General features: G+C 37.9%; 1 protein-coding gene across 3 annotated transcripts in view; it reads left to right on the forward strand.

Annotated features, from left to right (window-relative positions):
* The window catches only part of PAXIP1 (PAX interacting protein 1), a 31,242-nt gene extending 13,997 nt beyond the window's left edge, over positions 1-17,245 (forward strand). Inside the window, exons 7-21 of one of the 3 annotated variants that reach the window (XM_068174706.1) lie at positions 1,893-2,472; positions 3,227-3,321; positions 4,270-4,365; positions 4,690-4,827; positions 6,155-6,276; positions 6,826-7,010; positions 7,137-7,180; positions 9,559-9,626; positions 10,013-10,115; positions 12,239-12,407; positions 13,949-14,049; positions 15,213-15,347; positions 15,431-15,506; positions 16,026-16,085; positions 16,463-17,245. In XM_068174706.1, the coding sequence (XP_068030807.1) occupies positions 1,893-2,472; positions 3,227-3,321; positions 4,270-4,365; positions 4,690-4,827; positions 6,155-6,276; positions 6,826-7,010; positions 7,137-7,180; positions 9,559-9,626; positions 10,013-10,115; positions 12,239-12,407; positions 13,949-14,049; positions 15,213-15,347; positions 15,431-15,506; positions 16,026-16,085; positions 16,463-16,479 (1,989 nt within the window). In that variant the 3' untranslated portion in view covers positions 16,480-17,245. Of the gene's footprint in view, positions 1-1,766; positions 2,473-3,226; positions 3,322-4,269; positions 4,366-4,689; positions 4,828-6,154; positions 6,277-6,825; positions 7,011-7,136; positions 7,181-9,558; positions 9,627-10,012; positions 10,116-12,238; positions 12,408-13,948; positions 14,050-14,387; positions 14,646-15,212; positions 15,348-15,430; positions 15,507-16,025; positions 16,086-16,462 lie in introns of those variants that run through there. The other 2 variants (XM_068174696.1, XR_010993933.1) reach the window with 2 other exon arrangements.
* Positions 17,246-19,805: the final 2,560 nt, after the last annotated feature.

Consider the following 19,805-nt stretch of genomic DNA (forward strand, 5'->3'; position numbering starts at 1 on the left):
TGGTGTCCCTGTGGAAGTATTTCTCTGTCAGCAATATTTGCAGAGCTACAGGGCACTGGTGGTTGTGTGCTTTGGTTTGTCTCTGCTCACCCAAAATCTGCTGGAGCAGGGGCTGGATTGTGATGTGCAAGGGCTGTACCAAGCACCCTCTCAGGCTGCTGGGCCAGCAGCAGCATGAGCTCCAGCCTGTGCAGAAAGGCTCTGCATCTTAGAATTGTGAATCTGCTTCCTAGAGGGAGGAATAGCAGTTCTACCTTTCCCCCCTATAACTTCTCTTTTACTTTCTGCCCTGAATAATGAGTTCAAGTCTTAATGAACATTCTTGGGAAGTTAGTGTTTAGTTTGAACCTCAGAGTTCTGCCAAGTAGCAAGATCTATCATCAGGTGCTTACAGATACATAGTTACTTTCTGGATCTAGCCATAGAATGCTTTTGAAGATTTTATCCCTTTATTTTGAAATACATGTCTTGAAGCTTCTGTAATTTTGGCTTTTGCTATTTGTTGTGGAGAGAAGCTCCTCTCACTGAGCCATGGAAACATTTTTTGTGTGTGTTGTTTTTAGTTATTGAATGTTTCTACTGTGGTGCTGCCGAGACATGAGTGATGGGTGATGCATTGATAGTCATGGCTGCACACGTGTGCAGTACCAGCACGGAATAATAATCAGAATTATTTAGATGACACCTGAGATGTTTTGATGTGCATTGTGAAAACACTTGAGCCACCTCTGATGGAGAGTTGATGGATGGTTGAGAGGATACAGTAATTGGCTTTGTGCTCTAGTGATGGGCTTTGATTCCTCTCTTGCACATGCACGTCGCTGAAGGTGACACTGTGTGTGTTGAAGTAGTGAGGGTGAAGGAAACAAGCTTTGCAGGATTCATCAAAGCTGATTTCATGTTTAAAAGACTTCATGAATGGCAAGTCTAGAATTTCCTATTGCTCCTTCTCATTTGTAATAGGTAGTTTATATTAAAATATTTTAATAAATATGTAGAACTCATCCTAATCTATTAGAACTTTACTTAATTTTCCTTTTTCTGATGCATAAAAATTCGCTTCCTAACTTGTGTCTGCTTAGTGTGAAATGATTTTTCTCTTAACAGTGGGTTATACATTTAAAAATAAAATCAAATTCCAGATTACTTCAGCACTCACTGTAAACCTAAAATCTAGTATTCTTAAGGAGGTTAGGTTGTTTTGGGTTTTTTTCCCAAGAAACCCTTAGTGCTCAGCAGATCAATGTTTTTTTTTTTTTGTTTTTTGGTATTGAGATTAAAAAACAAGCTATATATTCCTGAATTGGTTCAAAAGAGAATAAGTGTTTCAAACAGCACTAATTAATGAAGGTATCATTAGCAATTTTTAAGTGAAAATAGGACTATGGAACTGAGCTATGAATTTAATGGGCCAGCGGGGTCTTAAAATTAATATTGCTGTTGATCAGTGTAATTATTAATATAGTGTTAATAGTCATAATGCTGTTGGAAAAATTATTAATAATACAGGGATGGGGTTTAATCTTAAATTTAACTAAAATGTGCATTGCTGTTTATTAGGAGTCACATGCAGCTCCACACTTCTCTTTGTGTAAGTCCTGTCTTTTCATTCTGCTATTAGGCAGTTAAAGATTTTTGTTTAGCTCGCAAGGTATTTAGGTGCAGGGTTCTTTTCTTTTAGGAATTGTATTTTCCCAGTAGTTCTTTAAATATTTTTAAAACCGAATGACAACCAAAAGGTCACAAAAATAATCTTTGTTTTCTAGATATTACAATCACTTTCAGCACCTACAAAAAGTTTAGAACAACAAGTAAATCATAGCCAACAGGGACATCCAAATGTGGTGCTGTTTAGTCAAGTGAAACTAACACCAGAGACACATTTATTGCAGCAGTCACATCAAGCACAGCAGCAACAGCACCATCCTCTCTTACACCTTCAACCTCAGCAACTTATGCAGCTCCAGCAGCAGCAGCAGCAACCCCAGATCTCCCAGCAGTCTTTCCAACAGCAGCAGCCTCACCAGTTTCCCCAGCAGCAGCAGCAGCAAGTCCATCAGCAGCACCAGTTCTCCCAGCAGCAGCTCCAGTTCCCGCAGCAGCCGCTCCACACGCAGCAGCAGCTGCACCGCCCTCCGCAGCCGCTCCAGTTCCAGCAGCAGCATGTGCTGCAACAGCAGCTGCAACAGCTGCAGCAGCAACAGCAACAGCTGCAACAACTGCAGCAGCAGAACCTGCAACAGCAACAGCTGCAACAGCAACAGCTGCAACATCAGCAGCAGCAACTGCAGCAGCAGCACTTACAGCGACTGCACCAGCAGCATCAGCAACAGCAAATGCAGAATCAGGCAGCACAGCACTTAACTCAGACACCTCAAGCACTACAGCTTCCAGTTGCAGCCCAGCAGCCACAACACCACCAGCAGCAACTGCAGCAGCAGCCGCTTTTTGGGCATGATCCAGCAGTGGAGAGTTAGTAATTATTGCCTTCTGATCCTGGAAAAAAGTAGCTAATGACATGAAGTGGGGTAGAATATCAAAAAGTAATGCTGTGTTTAGAGGATGGGATTGTAAGAAACGCCACTCATGGCTCAGAACTGGTTTTACTGATTTTTAGGCAAATACTTAAATAATAGCTAATGATGATCCAGCAATCTGAAAAGCATGAGAGTGCTGAGAACATTCTCTTTTCAAATACGACAAGCACACAACCTATACTTTCAGAACAGTGTTAGTTAATCCATTGCAGAATTGTTTTAAAACTTTTTTTTTCCTTTGGGAGAGGGGGAGGGGGAAGCTTTCAAACAGCTGCAGTTTTGGAAATACCAGTAAATTATTGAAGATTCAGTGTCGGAAAATTGTCACACCTTGCTTTGAATTATAGTAGAACTGAAAGCTTTTTGATTGTTTTGGCTGTTCATAGCTGATCTCTGTAAAAGAGGAAGTGGTCTTATGTTTTCTTTCTGGTGACTCTTCCTTTTGCCCCTTTAGCCCCTCTTCATCCAGAAAAAAAAAAAAAAAAAAACTACCCTTAACAAAATCAGACTCTGGGTTGAGCTGTGCCTTAAAGGCTTTCAGCTTTGAAATTCCTACTTTTTCCAAAGAAGTACACCTAGGAGGTTTAGAACCTGGTAAGAGGAGGAGGTCAGTGTAGCAAATGTGTTCTGAGATTAACTTTTCAGACTTTTAAGTATTTAATTGTTCTTTATGTGCCAAACTATTTCAGTTCCAGAAGAGTATTTCCTACTGGGCTGTGTCTTTGCAATTGCTGATTACCCAGAGCAGATGTCTGACAAGCAGCTGTTAGCGACCTGGAAACGGGTAAGATTGTGCAGTATTTCTAAAAAGCTATAACATAATGTCATAGTCCCTAAATGCTAAAAGAAGCCATTGGAAGTACTTCAGCACTGTTCACTCTTCTTTAGGCATCCTTTTGTGTAATTCTTCTGTTACAAACTAAAAAAACATTATTCAACTGCTGCTGACCAGAAAAAGTAATAGAAATACTTCAGGTGTGCAGCCTGGTTGAATTAAGTCTTCAATCAGAACATGATCTAAATAAGCCTTAACTATTTCCCAGTTATTTATGTTTTAATCAGGCAGCTGTAGTACAGCAAATGTAATATAGCATCGCTGTCTAGCTTTAACTTGATTGTATAAAAACATTCTTTTTTGCATATAATTCTGGCATTTAGTAGCCTGTGAGGTATCCACCTGAGTGAATAAGATGGAAGAATAGAGTGTTTCTATTTTTTTGCCAACTTCTATTTTTCAGAAAAATCTGATTGTATCCTTTCCTAAATAAGAGGACTTTGATGTTCTTCAGAAACTTCTGATGGATTTTATAGTTGAATTTTCCCTACAATTTTGCATAATCAAGTAAGCTGTTGACATTTTTAACAGCACTTGTGTTTATTGCTGAGATAGAATTGAATTGTTCATGAAAAATTGTTTAATAATTATACTGCAAAAAATAAAAGACATGAGAAGGGTTATATTTGTTTATATATCTTTATTTCATTTTTTTTCCATTTCTTCTAAAAAATAGAGTTTTGTTCAGTGAAAAGCTGCATATTTAATTTTGTTTTTTGTTTACAAAATTGTTCTAAAGCTAGATAACAAACCTAGTTTTGGGGGGTAGCTCTTCAGTGAAGTGGTGCTAATAGTGGCAGTATCCTAAAGGGTGGACTTTAATTTCAGACTTTTTGTTTCTTAATGTAATGTAAAAATTGTTATATCCTAGAAGTTCTGTGTTTACTCTCTTACCAGATCATCCAAGCACATGGTGGGACAGTGGACCCAACCCTCACGAGCAGATGTACTCACCTTCTCTGTGAAAGCCAAGTCAGTAACATGTATGCTCAGGTGAGCCAGCTGGGAACCTGCACTGGTGCATGCTTTCATTTTATCACTGGAAAGGCAGGGCTTTGCATTGTGTGCTTCATGCTTAGACAGCACATGTAAAGTTTCTCATTACGTGTTTATTATGGTTTGTGGTTTTTTGGGGTACACACTTTCATTGTGCATGTAGTAGACTTATTCCAGAGAGCACTAAGGAACATGCTATGAGAAAGAGTAGTCTAAAATGTAGAGAAAAAACAATTAAAATCCAAGGTTTGATTTGTAGAAAAAGCGTAAAAAAAAAGAAGTATTTTGGGTTTTAAAAGCTGTTTGTGCCTGTATTCCTAGGCTTTAAGAGAAAGGAAGAGATGTATTACAGCACACTGGCTGAATGCAATCTTGAAGAAGAAGAAGATGGTCCCACCTCATCGAGCCCTTCATTTTCCAGTGGCATTTCCACCAGGAGGAAAGCCATGTTCTCAACATGTAAGAAGGAAAAGCTTACTTTGAAACAATGCTGGCTTCATTGCTTGCTTCATTCCATGACCAGTATTAAAACAGAGCTAGAAACAGAGCTTTAGACATTTCTTTTGCCTTGGAAGAAAAGCTTCTGTTAATCTTAATGTGCTGTGTTGATGTGGTGCTGCTGCCAGGTGTTTCTCAGTGCTTTGCAAGTCTCCCTGAGTTCAGAGGGGTGAGGAGTAAGACTTGCCTTTGTGAGTTACTCTCTTATACACCGAGGGGCAAAGATTGCCTGACTTACAGCATGGTAGCATCAATGCAGGCTGCACAGTTTATAGGAGCAGAGCAGCAGCACATCTAACAGCATGTGCTTCCTTACCATAACCCAGGATTTTGAGAGGATTTTGAGGGTTTTTCTTAGTCAGTGCTTAGCAGATACCTAAAAAGGAAGCCTGTGCTGCTAATCAGAGGATAAGAGGTCACAGTTCCATTGCCTGTGCAATGAGGAGCTGTGAAAGTGGAAATTTGTGGAATTCAAAAACTTCAGTTCATTAACAGGCATCTTGGAATGTACTATGCTGTATAAGCCAAGATGCCAAAGTATGTCTTGGCATTGGATTTCTTTGTGCTGGATGCAGACATATGGGATGATGGCCTTGCTAATAGCCTGTCCTGACTGACATAAAAAGCAATACAGATTTGGGAAAATCAGAGTATAACAACATGTGTATGTACTCACTGGTTAGTAGTAAATGTAATACGCAATGTAATAAACAGAGTTTTAAACAGAAGTACTGTTGCCTTTCCCTAAAGAAAAGGTGAGAATGGCAAAAACAAAAAGCTGTCAGGATTAAAGATAATAATGGAAGGTGTAGAATTACATTTCACCACCTATGATCAGCTGGCACAGTTTATTTGGCTTCCTTGCAGGGTAGAGACAGTTCTCAGATTTTTAGAGTAGAGCAAATAAGTGTAAGCATTTTTGTGTGTGTGCCTCTATGTAAATAGCAGCAGAAGGAAGATGGCAGACCTGTGAAAAGCAAATTAGCTCTGAGCTCTTCCATAGTAATACTGTGGTTTCTGTAAATTAGAAAAAGCTGACCAGAAGAATGAAAATGATTCTTCCTGAGTCAGAGCTACTTCTAGAAGCCTGAAATTTTTTATGTATAAACAAATAACTTTTGAATTGTACTGTTTCTATCCTACAAGCCATGCTTTAATTGAGTGCTTTATACACCATGCTGTGCATTTCACTGTAATGTAAAAAATTAGTCACGGAAAAATATTTTGAATGGGAGTGTTTTGTAAGTACCAAGTGTTCGGTTACTTAAAACTCTCTTTCTGTCTGCAGATAATCTCTGTGACAGGATTTGTTGATAGTGACAGAGATGACCTCAAGCTCATGGCCTACCTAGCAGGTGCCAAATACACAGGCTACCTGTGTCGCAGCAATACAGTTCTCATCTGTAAAGAGTAAGTGCTGCACTCCAGTCCTTGCTTCCTCAGCAACCTCTTCCCAGTAGAGCCTCTCTGAACGTGAAGTGCTATGTATGGCTCATTATAGGAATATTAATTGTAATCAGTTCTGCAGTTTGATAACAGTAAACGTAGTGATGTTGTTTCTTGAACTAAATTACAGCACATATTAAGTGATAAATTTGGCCTTCTGAACACAGGCAAAACAGAAGTAATTTCTAACTTTACTATTTTATAATATTCCTAAGTGATGCTCTTAGATCATCCATAAATAAAATACCTTTTCTTAAGAATTGTTCTAAAACGTTGGAGGAGGTAAAATTTAAATCCAGGTCTAAAGATTCCATTTGCAGCAGAAGTTCTCCCCTGACTGGCTTGTTCTGACATGTAGAACAAAAGCATTCTTAGGAGTATCTCCTCTGTCACAGTTTAAACAAGCAATAGACCAGTAAAAACCACTGATATTTTAGGTTTATTATTAGAAATCACTATTTTTACCGATTTCTTTGTAATACAAATTCTTTTTCTTCTTCTCTGCCCACCAAGGGCCAGTGGGTTAAAGTACGAGAAGGCCAAGGAGTGGCGGATCCCGTGCGTGAACGCACAGTGGCTCTGTGACATCCTGCTGGGGAACTTCGAGGCGCTGCGGCAGATCCAGCACAGCCGCTACACCGTCTTCAACCTCCAGGACCCGCTCTCCCCCAGCCAGCACCTGGTGCTCAACCTGCTGGGTAAGTGTCACAGAACCCTCTGTTCTGCAGCATTTTTGTCTGCCTGTTTCAGCAGTAGGAGCGTGTTTCCTCTGGTATAAATAAGTTGGCAATGGTTTCATTTTTGTTCTGTTCTCCATTCCCTAGATGCTTGGAGAGTCCCATTAAAGGTGTCACCAGAACTTCTAATGGTATGTTGAATTATCGTATATATACAGCTGTTTTGATAATACCACTCCTTGCCTGTGCTGAAGCTCCTGGTTTTACTTTTTTCTAATGTTCTATTTTATTTTGAGGAATCTGAGAAATAATCTTTTTGCATAATAAAGGAATTATAGTGAGATATACAGAATGAAGTTGCTGTTAACACACCTTGGGCTAGATGTTTCATTAGTTAATTTCTACATCAGACCTTTAGAAAGGGCTTAGTACTTTTTAAATCAGTACCTAACACTCTGGAGATGAGACCACATGAGGATTTTTAAGACAGAACACCCAAAATCAGTATGAATTTTGTTAGAATATTGATTGAACTTTGTGTATGATACATAATGTAAGTTAAGGGTGGAACTACTTCATATAACCTTCTGATATATACTAAAACTAAAACCATGGGCATATATACCATGTATTTTAAAATTTAAAAATATACCATGCATACTAAAAAGTGTAGTTGATAACCCTGAAATATCAGCAGGAATGAACAATGAAAAATGTACCTTGAAAAACATACAAGAGAAGTAAATTTTTGTCATGAAGGGTATTCTGTGAACTGTGCAAAATGTAAGTTTTCTGCATATTCAGAATAAGCTGCAGTTTCCATGTCAGCTCTTACACATATCTTATGTTTTTGTATTGTAAATTGTTTTCCCATTTCAGATTAATACTTGATAATTTTTCACAGTATGTCTTGATGTAGGTAAACTTGTACTACAGGTGACTTTCAGATAACATTTTATGTTCCACAAAAACGTTTAGCCTCACCTCTTGTGTTTGGATCACTTGTATCTCAGTCACTTTGTAAGCTCTTCAGAAAAGAGCTGCTTAGTAATTCTCAAAATGTAATTTGTAGTAATGTTTTAAATGGGGATTCAGGGCACTGTCCCTTGACTACATTTCAGCTCTCTTTTCCTGACCATAAGTTTGAAACATTCTTCTTATAGACTCTCGTGGATTTGTTTCATGGGCCTGTAGGAAACTCATATTTAGAAAACTAAATGCTTTTAAAAATTAGCTGTCTTCATATTTTCCTGAAGATGGAAAATATTCTGCTGTTACAAAATAAAAAAGTCCTTGAGAAGATTCAGTAAGCAGTGTTTAAAATAGCTTTTAACTAGCTCAGTTTTGGTTTTCTTGCCACCACCCTTTTGCATCCACATAGCAGTTGAGCTCATCTTAAAACTGGATACATTCTTTGTGTCGGTCAGTCGCACCAGGTTTTTGTCCGTGTTTTGTCTTGTGTAGCAAATGGAGACCTCAGGTGTTGGATGGGTAATTTAGTACCTGCCCTTCTGTATTTATATGGAGACCTTTCTTGCCCGTGTGAGGTGGGAATTTTGTGACTTAGATTGAAAGGGGCTTCAGGAACCAATCTAGTCCAGCTGCCCTCCAGGTGTCCACACAGGAATATGGTTTGGTAATAAAAAATGCTGGGCATGTGGAAGTGTCAGGGAAGACAAGGTACTTCACTGCCTTCACAGTAGGCATTTCTATTTGTCTTGGGGTTTGGGGTCTTCTTCTGAGGACAGCTGTCTTGTCAGATGCTTTTGATGCCATTTATGTCTTGTATTTTCATAGTTGAATTGTCTATCAAAATGTGAATGTGTGCACTTTTCTTTCCAGCTGCTCATACTGTGTGCTGTCTAGCATAAAAATGCCTGGCCTGAGAGCAGGGAACAAACCCCTGTGGCTTGTTCCTCCCAAAGGAACATTCTCACAGCAAGGCCAGTACAATGCTGCCCGTCTCTCTGGTCTTGTGCCTCTAGCATTCTTCATTAAATTTCAGGTATTGAAGGTTAAAAAGAAATAGATGTCACACACTCCTGAACCTGGGAGCTGTGGTTTCAAGTTACTCAGACCAAGCAGAGCCTAAAAGCTACATTTGATCACCCTTGGGCACATGTTCTAGAGGCTGATTTGGTACTGGGGAGGTGACACTTTCTATCCAGCTTCTGTTTATGTAGTTAGGGAACTTGAGTTTAAACTGTATTTTCTGGAATATTACCATTCCATGAAATTTAGCACCAAGAAGAATATTGTAGTCTTCATGTACTTAACAAATGGACAGGCTTTTCAGTCTCCTCATTTAATTAATTGGCTTTTCCGTTGATAGTTAGCAGTGTTATTTAAAGGAAAAAAGTCCCACAATATTTTATTTGGTGTGCACTTCCAGGGTTTCCTAAGTTTGTGAAGTTTTGGCTGATGCTCAGCTTTGCTGTTGGGCTTGTTGTGTCAGTAGTAGGTGCCCCATGTATTCAGCAGGGTGAAATTTTCATTTGTGATTAATTCAGGATAGAAGTTGATTTCCCTCTTTAATTCAGATCTAAACGTGTAACTGGTCTGATTTCAGGGTGTGAGGTTGCCTTTGAAACCAAAGCAGAATGAATCCAGTCTTCAGCCATCTTCCAAAAGAGCAAGGTAAGAACAGCAAGGAGTCAATGCCTGTAGTCCTTAACTGACTGTTCCTCAGAAGTGTCAGCTGCCCATCAGCCTGCACCATCCTGTGCCCTGCTCAGTGAAATAACTGTCAGTGGGTTTTGGATGTTGCCCGTTCTTCAGCTGGCAGGAATAAAACAATAATGAAGAGAGTGATGTAGTAAGAGAGTTGGGAGAGTGCAGAAAGGGGAGAATATGTCGTGTTCTCTGCATGGTGATTTTTTTTTCAGAAAAAGTTTTGCCTAATTCTCATTCATCTGGGTCATTCTGTTGGTGAAACTTGCAAAAGTGTGCATGTCTAATTTCAAGATTACAGTTCTGCAGCCTTAGGCCCAAATGTCACATTCTGTATTTCCCATATTCTGTAGGATTGAAGACCTGCCGCCACCTACTAAAAAACTCACCCCTGAGCTGACACCAATGGTGCTCTTCACAGGATTTGAACCTATGCAAGTGCAGCAGTACATTAAGGTGACTTTCAGGCTTATCTCTTGTTAACTACATTGAAACATCTGACAGTTTTTTTATGGATTTTGATTTTTTGCTAAGACTTGATAAGCATATTCCTAGTGGATAAAAACCAGTACTTAGCGGCCCTAAGGTTGGGGCAGGTTTATGTGAAATGAATTTTATTTGGTAGCTGTTCTCCTTTAGTTAACTACTTTACACTACTGTGCTACTTGCTTTTTCTTTTTGTAGGACTGCTTTAAAAAGCAAGAAAGCCCTTTCCACATTTGTTTTTAAATTAGCAAATTTCATGACCAAAATTAGGTAAGAAAAATAGTGATGGTTGTTCTGGATAAGACCCAGTATTCTTCTAGTGGGGTTGCTGTCTGTAGTGCCAAATGCTTCAAAGACAGCTGATGACAAAGCTTATGGCAAGTATGAGATGTTCAGTTCCCTAATAAAGCTGTACTAAAACTTAAATGTACATCATTTATAACATTCAGATAATGAGAAGTAAATGAGGCCTTTTTTGAGTCTACTACATTTCTTAGAAATACACACTTGGATATCCGCAAAAATATAAAATATTTTCTTTATTACACATATACTTGTTTTTAAAGTGTTTCAACTTCAGAAGCTTTTTTTTTTTCTTGCAGTGTGTGCATTTGAAGCCTGATATTGACTATTTTGGGACATAAAATGTTTTTCAGTGTATCTCATAATGTTCCAGTACGAACTTCTCGTTTTCTGTCATTTTGGTACAAGGTTAATTATACAGAGACTCTGTTTTGGTAACAGCTATGGCTCACAAATTTAAAAAATGAACTTCAGCCTCAAGTCTTATGAAGTTGACTGTAAACCTGGCAGCACTGATGCTATCAAAACTCTGTGGAGTTTGGATCCCTAACTGAGGCTGGATACTCCTCATCTCCTTGACATGGAGGAGTAATCTTTGTACCTGTATGGCCCAAGGGTCCCTTCCACATCAGAGTGGAAGTCTTGCAAGGTCTGCACTCACAGGTAGAAGTGCTTGAGGTGAGCATAGAAAAGCAGCCTTTGCCTTTCAGAAGGGTACCACGTCCTGTTCACAGGGTGTTTATTACCAGGAAGGAAGTAAATAGTGGAAATGTTCAGAGTCACTGAATAATATTTTCATGGGTCATCTTTATGTACACCATCAGATCATGGTAGAGAAGAGCTAAAAGCACTGTCCCTGTCTGTCCTGTGTGCTCATCATTATCAGAGCAGTGGAGTGCACAGGGCTGCCAGAGACCTCTTAGGCCTTCTAACCTAACTAACCTTTAGGCCTTTTTGCTTTGGGACTCCCAAGCATTCATGCAATAAAAACTATTAAATATGTATGCTTATAGATATTGGTATGGGTTTTATTTATTTGTACAAAATGTTTGTCTTAATCAGAAATCCAGGGTACATAGTTAATAAAGATGTCCAAATATTTTTTTCATCCTTGAAATTTTTATGAGGGGAGCACTCTATCTCTAACACCTGTGGTAATTTGATGTGCCTCACCAGCTCATTCATTGTGTTGCTCATTCCTTCAGATAATGACTGGCTTAATTGGTAAGATAGCAACTGTGACTTTGAGTTTGGAGGCTTAAACCAAGGAAAAGGGAATAGTTGCTCAGTATCATCAAAAATGCATGTGAAATGTGTTTTTCATGAGATGCTTTTCTCTTTAAAGAAAAGCCTAGCAAAGTTAAGTTTGATGTAGCTACAGTGTGTACTGTACCTTCCCTAGAAAATAGCAAAATTATTATAAATTCTTATTATTGCTAACTTAAAATTTAATATCCTGTTGCATTGAAAAAAAAATAATTCTATTGCACAGTTAGTTCCTTGCTTAGAAAAAGCACAACCCAAAATCAAAAAACTGCAGAAGCAGGAAATTGTTTTCAATCTTGCTGGGTGATATTTATGTCTGGAAATACCTGGAGTTTTCAGTGGCTGTAAATTCTGTCAAAATTAATCAACTTGAGTAGAAGAATCACTGTAACACAGAAATCTACATTTACTGTTTCATTAGGAGCTTAGTTTTATTTGATGTGATGATACGGTATTTAGCTTATTTTTTTCCTCCATTTTTTAACAACTATTGCATTCTGGTTTGTGTTTTGTACAACTTTCAGAAACTGTATATCCTTGGAGGTGAGGTAGCAGACTCTGCCCAGAAATGTACCCATCTAGTTGCCAGTAAAGTGACCCGAACTGTCAAGTTCCTGACAGCAATTTCTGTAGTCAAGCACATAGTAACTCCAGAGTGGTTAGAAGAGTGTTTCAAATGCCAGAAATTTGTTGGTAAGTTGAATTAGTATCAATTCCTGTAGTAAAAGAAATGTTCATTGACATTTTTAAATACACTTTGTTGTTTTGTCTTCTGACTTCAGTGTTTCTTACCAGTTTTCTAAAGAGTTCAGCTTTTGAAAGCAGAAATTTTAGTTCTACAGGAAATCTGATTGTCATTGTTTACACCTCTTGAAGAATAATTTGCAAAGATTTAAAGAACGATATTAGCAGCTAGTTTGTATTCCACTTGAGTTAGAAGGCTGTCTTAGTATGCTTAAGCAAAGCTATCACAAGAATTATGTGGGTTTTTTTAATCAAGTTCTCTTTCAGCAGAATATTTTGTTTCATTTAGTTTTCATTTGTTTTAATACAGTTTTTTCCCCTTAAATGAAAGAAAAACACGCTTTAAAAGCTTGTGTTAGGGTCATTAAATTATTGGATATTGTTAAGTATTGTATTTCTTTCTTGGGTAGCCATTTTGTAGATTTTTACCTGTGGCTGCATTATTTTTTAATTCACCCTTTCTGAAAGGGTGATTAATTGGTTTATGATTGTTTTGTGCATTTTATATAATTGTGAGAAGAAAATGTATAACATCTCGGGCTAACCACTGCAAGATTTGAATCTATGGATCATTAACTAATAAACCAGCAAACATTTTTAGAAATCTCAAGAAGGTAATTTCCTTATTTCAGCACCAGTGAACTGAGAAACTGATTAATTTGAAAACTGTTAGATGATGAAAAAAAATAGGGGGATTTAGGGTGACTGTTGTGATGTAGTACTTGAAGTACTTTACCTATTTACTGAAATTAGGTTGATTTGTAGCTAATGAGCTGGTTTCAGTTTTGTACCTGCTGTAATGATGGAAAATATGGCAATTGTTTACAAAAATTGTCTTAATTGTTTCTTTTGTCCCTTGGAAGAGTGTTAACACTGTCTCTTGCAAGTTGTCAGAGTTGTCCTTGGAAAGAGCAGTTTGTTCACGGTATATTGTTTGGTTTTTAGACTTAGGGGTTTTGGATTAAATTGGATTTAGAAATGTGTTTGACATAGCTTTTGTGGAAAGATAAAGACTGAAATTACATCCCTAATAACAAAAAAAAAAAAAATTGGGTAAGTGACAGGACGAATTAAACAGATGGAAAGTTCTTTCTGTTAATATTGTATGAGGACTTGAAGAGAGTTTCTGGGCTCCCATAGGTGGTCACAGTAATTTGAATTTAAACTTAATCCTTCTGCTTGATCATTCTCCTTTGCAGAGAATCAAAAAATAAAAATTTGTAAGTACCTCCAATAAGTTAGAAAAAGGCACTTGATAAGACAGTGATTGTTGTTAGGTATGCAAGTGTAAAACATAGTTTAATTATCCAAGTATTTGGTAGTCATCTTTGTAAGAAGCCTGGTGAAGAGGGATATTTTAATCATGTTAAATTCTAGAAGATATCTGCCATTCAGAGCTACTCTGCCACCAAGACGTTCTGCTCAGATTCCCTCCTGAGCGTGGGGTTGTCTGTGTTTTGTGTGCCACATCATCAGTCTTTCTTTTTCAGATGAGCAGAACTTCGTGCTCAGAGATGCTGAAGCTGAGGTGCTTTTCTGCTTTAGTTTAGAGGAGTCTCTAAAGAGAGCACAAGTAGCTCCACTGTTCAAGGTATGCAGTTTACCACAGCATTTAATTACTTGGGAGCTTTTCAACCTAATTTTTTCAGCATTGGGACCACCGGTTTTATAGCTGAAAGCAGTAGAGCAGGCTGGCATATAACATGAAACACTTGCTGTAAATTTTCATTTTGATTTTATGCCTGTTTTCTGCCTAAGCACTGGGGTGGATCTAAACCTTCTGAATGATTGGATCCTGTAGATGATAACCATACAGTCTCAGTATATTTGTTCCCTTCCAAAATTTAGAACATTGCTCTGTTACTTGTAAAAAGCCACTTATGGAAGGGACTTTCTTTTCTTTGTTTTCTCTTTTCTTTTTTACACCAGCCTTATAGTCAGAGCACTTGCCCATAAAAATGGGAATCTGAGAGTGAGTTTGCCCTTCAGCCTCAGGGAGTTCTAGTGTGAATCTCCTTGGAGACTGCATTTCCACCAGGCTGTTTGCTGGGATGGTGCAAGGTGCTTTCATGCCTCTGGTTAAAATTACATTACAGTGCAGAGAGGTATCTGGAGATCTGAATTGCTAAAGATTCTTCAGCCTAACTGAATTACAGACTGTTTATGGAGGTAAACCACCTAAAACAGGTATTTTTTCTACCTGTTATGAGTAAGGATCTATGTCTTCTATTATGCCTAAATTCTACATTTTGCTCTTAGTTTTAGAGATTAAATAGCAAGATGTTTTCTGGTTTTTTTATTCCTAGCTGATAAACAGAGATAATCTACTTTGTGATTTGGTCACCTATCTCAGTCAAGTAGTAGAATAATTTTTGTCAGGAAGTAATAAATTGGGTGTTAATTAAAAGGTAAAAGTTCTTTTGTAACACTAGAGATGTCCCTGTGCTCAAAGAGCGAGGAGGATTGTTCTTATGTGTCTTACGAAGCTGCACTTGTTACTTTACAAATGTGGAAATAGGCACACCTGAACTGTTCAAATTCATCAAAATTGTGCATTTGCCCCTCCAGGGGAAACATCAGCAGTACTTAAGGACAGCTGATCAACTGATCAATCTGTGTCCATAAGCCCAACCTCAGTTTGCAAAGCCTGCCCTGTTGTTTAAAAGAAGTGTCATATGACATTAAAACTTCATGTGTTGCAGAAGTCAGTAAACATAATAATGCTTTTTCTTGTTCTTCTTTTTCTCTTTTTAGGGAAAATACTTTTACATTACACCTGGAATTTGTCCCAGTCTTTCCACCATGAAAGCTATTGTGGAGTGTGCAGGAGGAAAAGTATTATCTAAACAACCTTCTTTTCGAAAACTCATGGAGCATAAGCAGAATAAAGTATGTTGAGTGTTGCTTTGTAAAATTTATTTATAATACCTTGCCATGTTCTTCTGATCTAACCATTACTTTCTTTCCTTTAGAGTTTGCCAGAGATCATCTTGATTTCCTGTGAAAATGACCTTCATTTATGTCGAGAATATTTCGCACGAGGCATAGGTAGGTATAAGCTTTTGTTGTGATTGAACAGTATAACTATTACTATGATATTTTTTTTTTCTATTTCCCAGTTATTATTATTATACAGATACAGAGATCTTTTGAACCTTTCAGATACTAATAGAGGAATACAGGGACTGTCCTGCAAATTATGGAGAAATCCAAGCCAGCTGTTTGCTGGATATATCTAAGAGTTATTTTATAAGCAGAGCACCATAAACTTTTGAATTTAGCAACAACTGAAACATCAGTGTGTTAGCAACATTATTGTCATCCTAAATTCAAAGCACAGCCCTGTACCTGCTACTAAAAAGAAAACTAACTGAAATTAGGGCACCATCTCAGTATTCATCAGGTGAGTTAGGGGTTTTCACTTCAGTTATTTTCACTTTAGTGTAGAGCCCCAAAAAGTGCTGTATTTAGTAACTGTGCCAGGTGCAGTGTCATGTGTGAGACACCTGCAGAATGAGGCAGAATTTCTGTGTAGGGTGTGAACTGTATGAATTCTGATATTTCCAGATGTCCACAATGCTGAGTTTGTCCTGACTGGAGTGCTTACTCAAACACTGGATTATGAATCATATCCTTTTTGTGTAAAGACATTCTGCTGCTTAGGGGGAGTATGGTTTACTAAAAGTTTTTCTTTTTGATGGGAAATACTTCAAAGGAGAAGGAGGGCATGGTGGTCACAAAGGAGTAGTAAATATTAGTAAACAGTAGAATAAATTAGTAAATAGTAGAATATTCAGCAGTGGGAAAAGAACTTGCCATTAAGGGAAATATTTGACACAAGTTACTTTCAGATGAGGGAAGCAACTTTTTCTGAAGACTACAGACCCTGTTTGATAAATGCAGTGGAGGGACCAGTAAGGCCTCTGTGTCTTTATGCATGTTTTTTATAGAATTTGTATTTTCTTATTTTCATTTCTTACAGTTGTTCTTCCTTAACAAGCTTACATATAAATTTACTTGATGGATAGTAAAATGCCTTACTGCTCTGGAATCCTTGGAGCATTATATCTAGCAGTTCAGCCATTGTACAAAGCAACTAGAACTTCCTGTGGATGCTGTTTTCCAGCTGTTTTCCTAGGGATGATGAGCAGTTTAAAGCAGGAAAGCAAAAATAAACTGCATCTTTTTTAGGATGTGTAATTTTATTATGCTGAAACATAATTTACTATGTTTTGTATTATACTACCATTTTAAAAGAGCCCACTTTAGGTATCATGATGAGCCCATTTTTAAGCATTTTAAAATAAATTATGGTACTACAGCCAAAAGTGTAATTTGGATGTAAAAATAAAAGGGCTTGCTATCTATTAAATTATGGATGTCGAAGATGAAAATGTTTTGTACTTTATTTTTATTTCTTATACTCTATTTTCTTTTATATTGATATTTTGCCCACATTTGAAATAAATGTACTTTTAAATGTTTTACTCTATATTTTAGTGGTCGTTCATTTTTTTGAATACTGTGCAACAATGGCACTCTGGTAAGAGTAAATTACTCAAATCTTTTTCCAAGCAATGTGAAATTATTTTAAGCTTATTTTACCAGGTATGTTTTAATATATGAATCCCAGTGCTTTAAAGGGAAATAATTGTAAATGTATATATGTGTTTTTACTGAAGCAAAGAAGGAGCTTGAAGGAGAAACTATAACCCTGCATATTCCACACTGTTGTGATAACTTTCTGTTTGTATAGTGAGTTTTACTAAATAAATATTAAAAAAACAGTCTCCTGAATCTATATTCAGTGGTATTTCCTGTAACACCCACATTTCTAATAATCTGATTTGACCATTTTTATCAGTTTAGATTCCAGTAGATGAAAAAGTGATCCTAAAAGCATTTATGATCTTTCTGATCATCAAGACAATTCAACTCTGGTGCTGTATAGACAAGTGAGTATCTGCACTCCCCCATCAGGGAAATTACTGATTTCAAATTCCTTTTGTGCCGTGGCTTTAAGTGTAAATCCAGCTGGTGCTGGGATTTACTGATTCTGCTGCCTTTCTCCCAGTGCCTTGGTTGAACAAAGGGCTTAAGTGAATGACAAATTGCTGCTGTAAGAACACGGTGGTAGTAAATGTCAAGATGAGTGAGGTCCCACAGAGGTCACTGTGTGCCTGTTGCCTTTTATTGCTGGCTCTGGTTCCTCAGCTATGTCCATGTCCTGACCTGCTCCTGTGCTTGGCTTTTCTTATGGGAGCAGTGAGGGCTACCTGAGGATCACAGGAATGGTAACATTTCTACCAGTGTGACTTTTGTAAGGTGGCAAAGTGAGATAAATGAGAATGTTAGACTCTGGTCACAATGGTTTTAAGTGAATGAAAGGTTCAAAAGGTGTGGTAAGAATGGGAGGAAATGGTACTTTTTCACAAATGCTATTTACTAATGTCAGGGTTCTGTGTTTATTCTTAGTGTGATGTTCAGCTCTCTGAAGTGCAGCTTCCTTTTCATTGTGAGACAAATGAAGGAAAAGTCTGTAATGTGGAGACCTAAGGTTGGAAATTGATGATTTTGTGCTTTAACTTTAAAAATAGTAAAAAAAAAAAAAAAAAAAAAAAAAGGGACTGCATTAGGGGAGTTAACTGTTGGTTGATGAGTTGTGGTACAAATTACTTAAATTGTTCAGACGTGGATCCTGGCAAGTCTAGTCTCCCTGTCAGTGGAAGGAGAGAACATCTCTGAAACCTGACTTAAAGAGCCCTGCAGAGACACATCTCTCAACAGTTCAACAAAGTACTTTAGTTATCTGAATCTTTCAGAACACAGAAAATAAATAAAGTTTATCCCACCCTAAAGAACGTTGTAATACATTGCATGAATACTATTTTTACTGGAGAAATAAATGCACCTTTTTTCACACTTAAGAATGTAATACTGAAATGATCTAAATCTGTGTTAATCTCTTTGAATGAAGAGATTTTCTTCATTGTACTTATTACCAATTGGCAGGAAGATTTTTGAGTGCCTTTTCCTTTAAAACAATTATCAGCTGTTGCAGCTTTTGAATGCTTGGCAGTTTTGTGGTATACAGAACTTAACTTGAATGCATATTTTGTACCTGTCGTGCATTCAGCAAGTCTTCTGCCTGCCTTCCCAAAGATGTGTTGTCCTACCAAGTGTAAGTGGTGCTTTCAGAGGGACACGGGTGTCAGGAGTCAGCTCAGTTGTGCACAAAATCGGGCTCAAGGCCCATGACATTGCCCCACTGGGTCCTAGGAGCTAAAGTGACCTGCTAAAACAGCTTGATGCAGATGAGAGGCAGAGGGAATACAGGTTTGGATGTGTTGGCAGTTCCAGCCTCAGCAGTGTAGACTGCTCCACTCCATAATGCATTTATGCTCGTGAGGAGTTCTCAGCCTCTTGTAGGATTGGCTTCCTCCACGTTTTCTACTATGAAGCAACGATGAGGATATGTAATACCTTTGCCAAGAGCTGTTAAGAGTTAAGACATGTGAATGCAGTAGCATCTGCAAGGTAAATTTCCTTATGAAAACTATCCAAAATGCTGTCAGATACTGCATAGAGAAGCTTGAAGAAAACCAAATGTGATCATGGAACAAATGAACCCCATGGGAAACATGAGTGGTAATGCATCTGTTTCATGATCAGTGAAGACAGTGTGTTTATTTAGCCAACATACAAGTATGACTGATTTGATTAACCTTTCAATTAGAGTGAAAAACACAACCTGCCAAGAAATAGTCTTTCAAGAACCACAGGAGCTGTCCAGAGCCAACTGGCTTGCACAGATGTTACTGTGTGTGATTAGTGACAGAGAAAGGGTTTTGATGGAGTATTCTGGTACAGCATTGCTGTTAGGATCCTGCTTTTGCCTTAGTGGAAGGTTGTAATACTCAAGTTTCCATTTGATCCTGTTCTCTCTATTCGGGAAAAAAAATAACTTTTCATGTTTTCACAGAAGATCCATAATACAAGCTACAAAACTCGAGTTCTGTAGAAAACCTGTTATGCTAAAGTAGTTGCTTAAAGGTAAATGTAGAACATGTCTAATAGCAGACATTCCATCAGTTAGGGATATGTCGGAAGTCAAGCTCACATGGCCTCCACTTGTTACTGTGCAGCTTTCTTTGCTGCGAGTCATCAAGTAGAATTCTGGAACTGATTTCCAGAAATACATCTGGAGTAGACCTCTGGAGGTTAAGTGCCCAGTATCTGGAAGGATGGAGGTACTACAGCCTCTGTGGGCATGTTGTTTCTGTAAATCATCTTTGTGTTTAGTCAGAAAATCCGTTGTTCCACAAGTGGCTGGTGATGCTCGTTTCA

Source organism: Anomalospiza imberbis, chromosome 1 (genome assembly GCF_031753505.1).
Source record: "Anomalospiza imberbis isolate Cuckoo-Finch-1a 21T00152 chromosome 1, ASM3175350v1, whole genome shotgun sequence".
Taxonomy (NCBI): Eukaryota; Metazoa; Chordata; class Aves; order Passeriformes; family Viduidae; genus Anomalospiza; species Anomalospiza imberbis.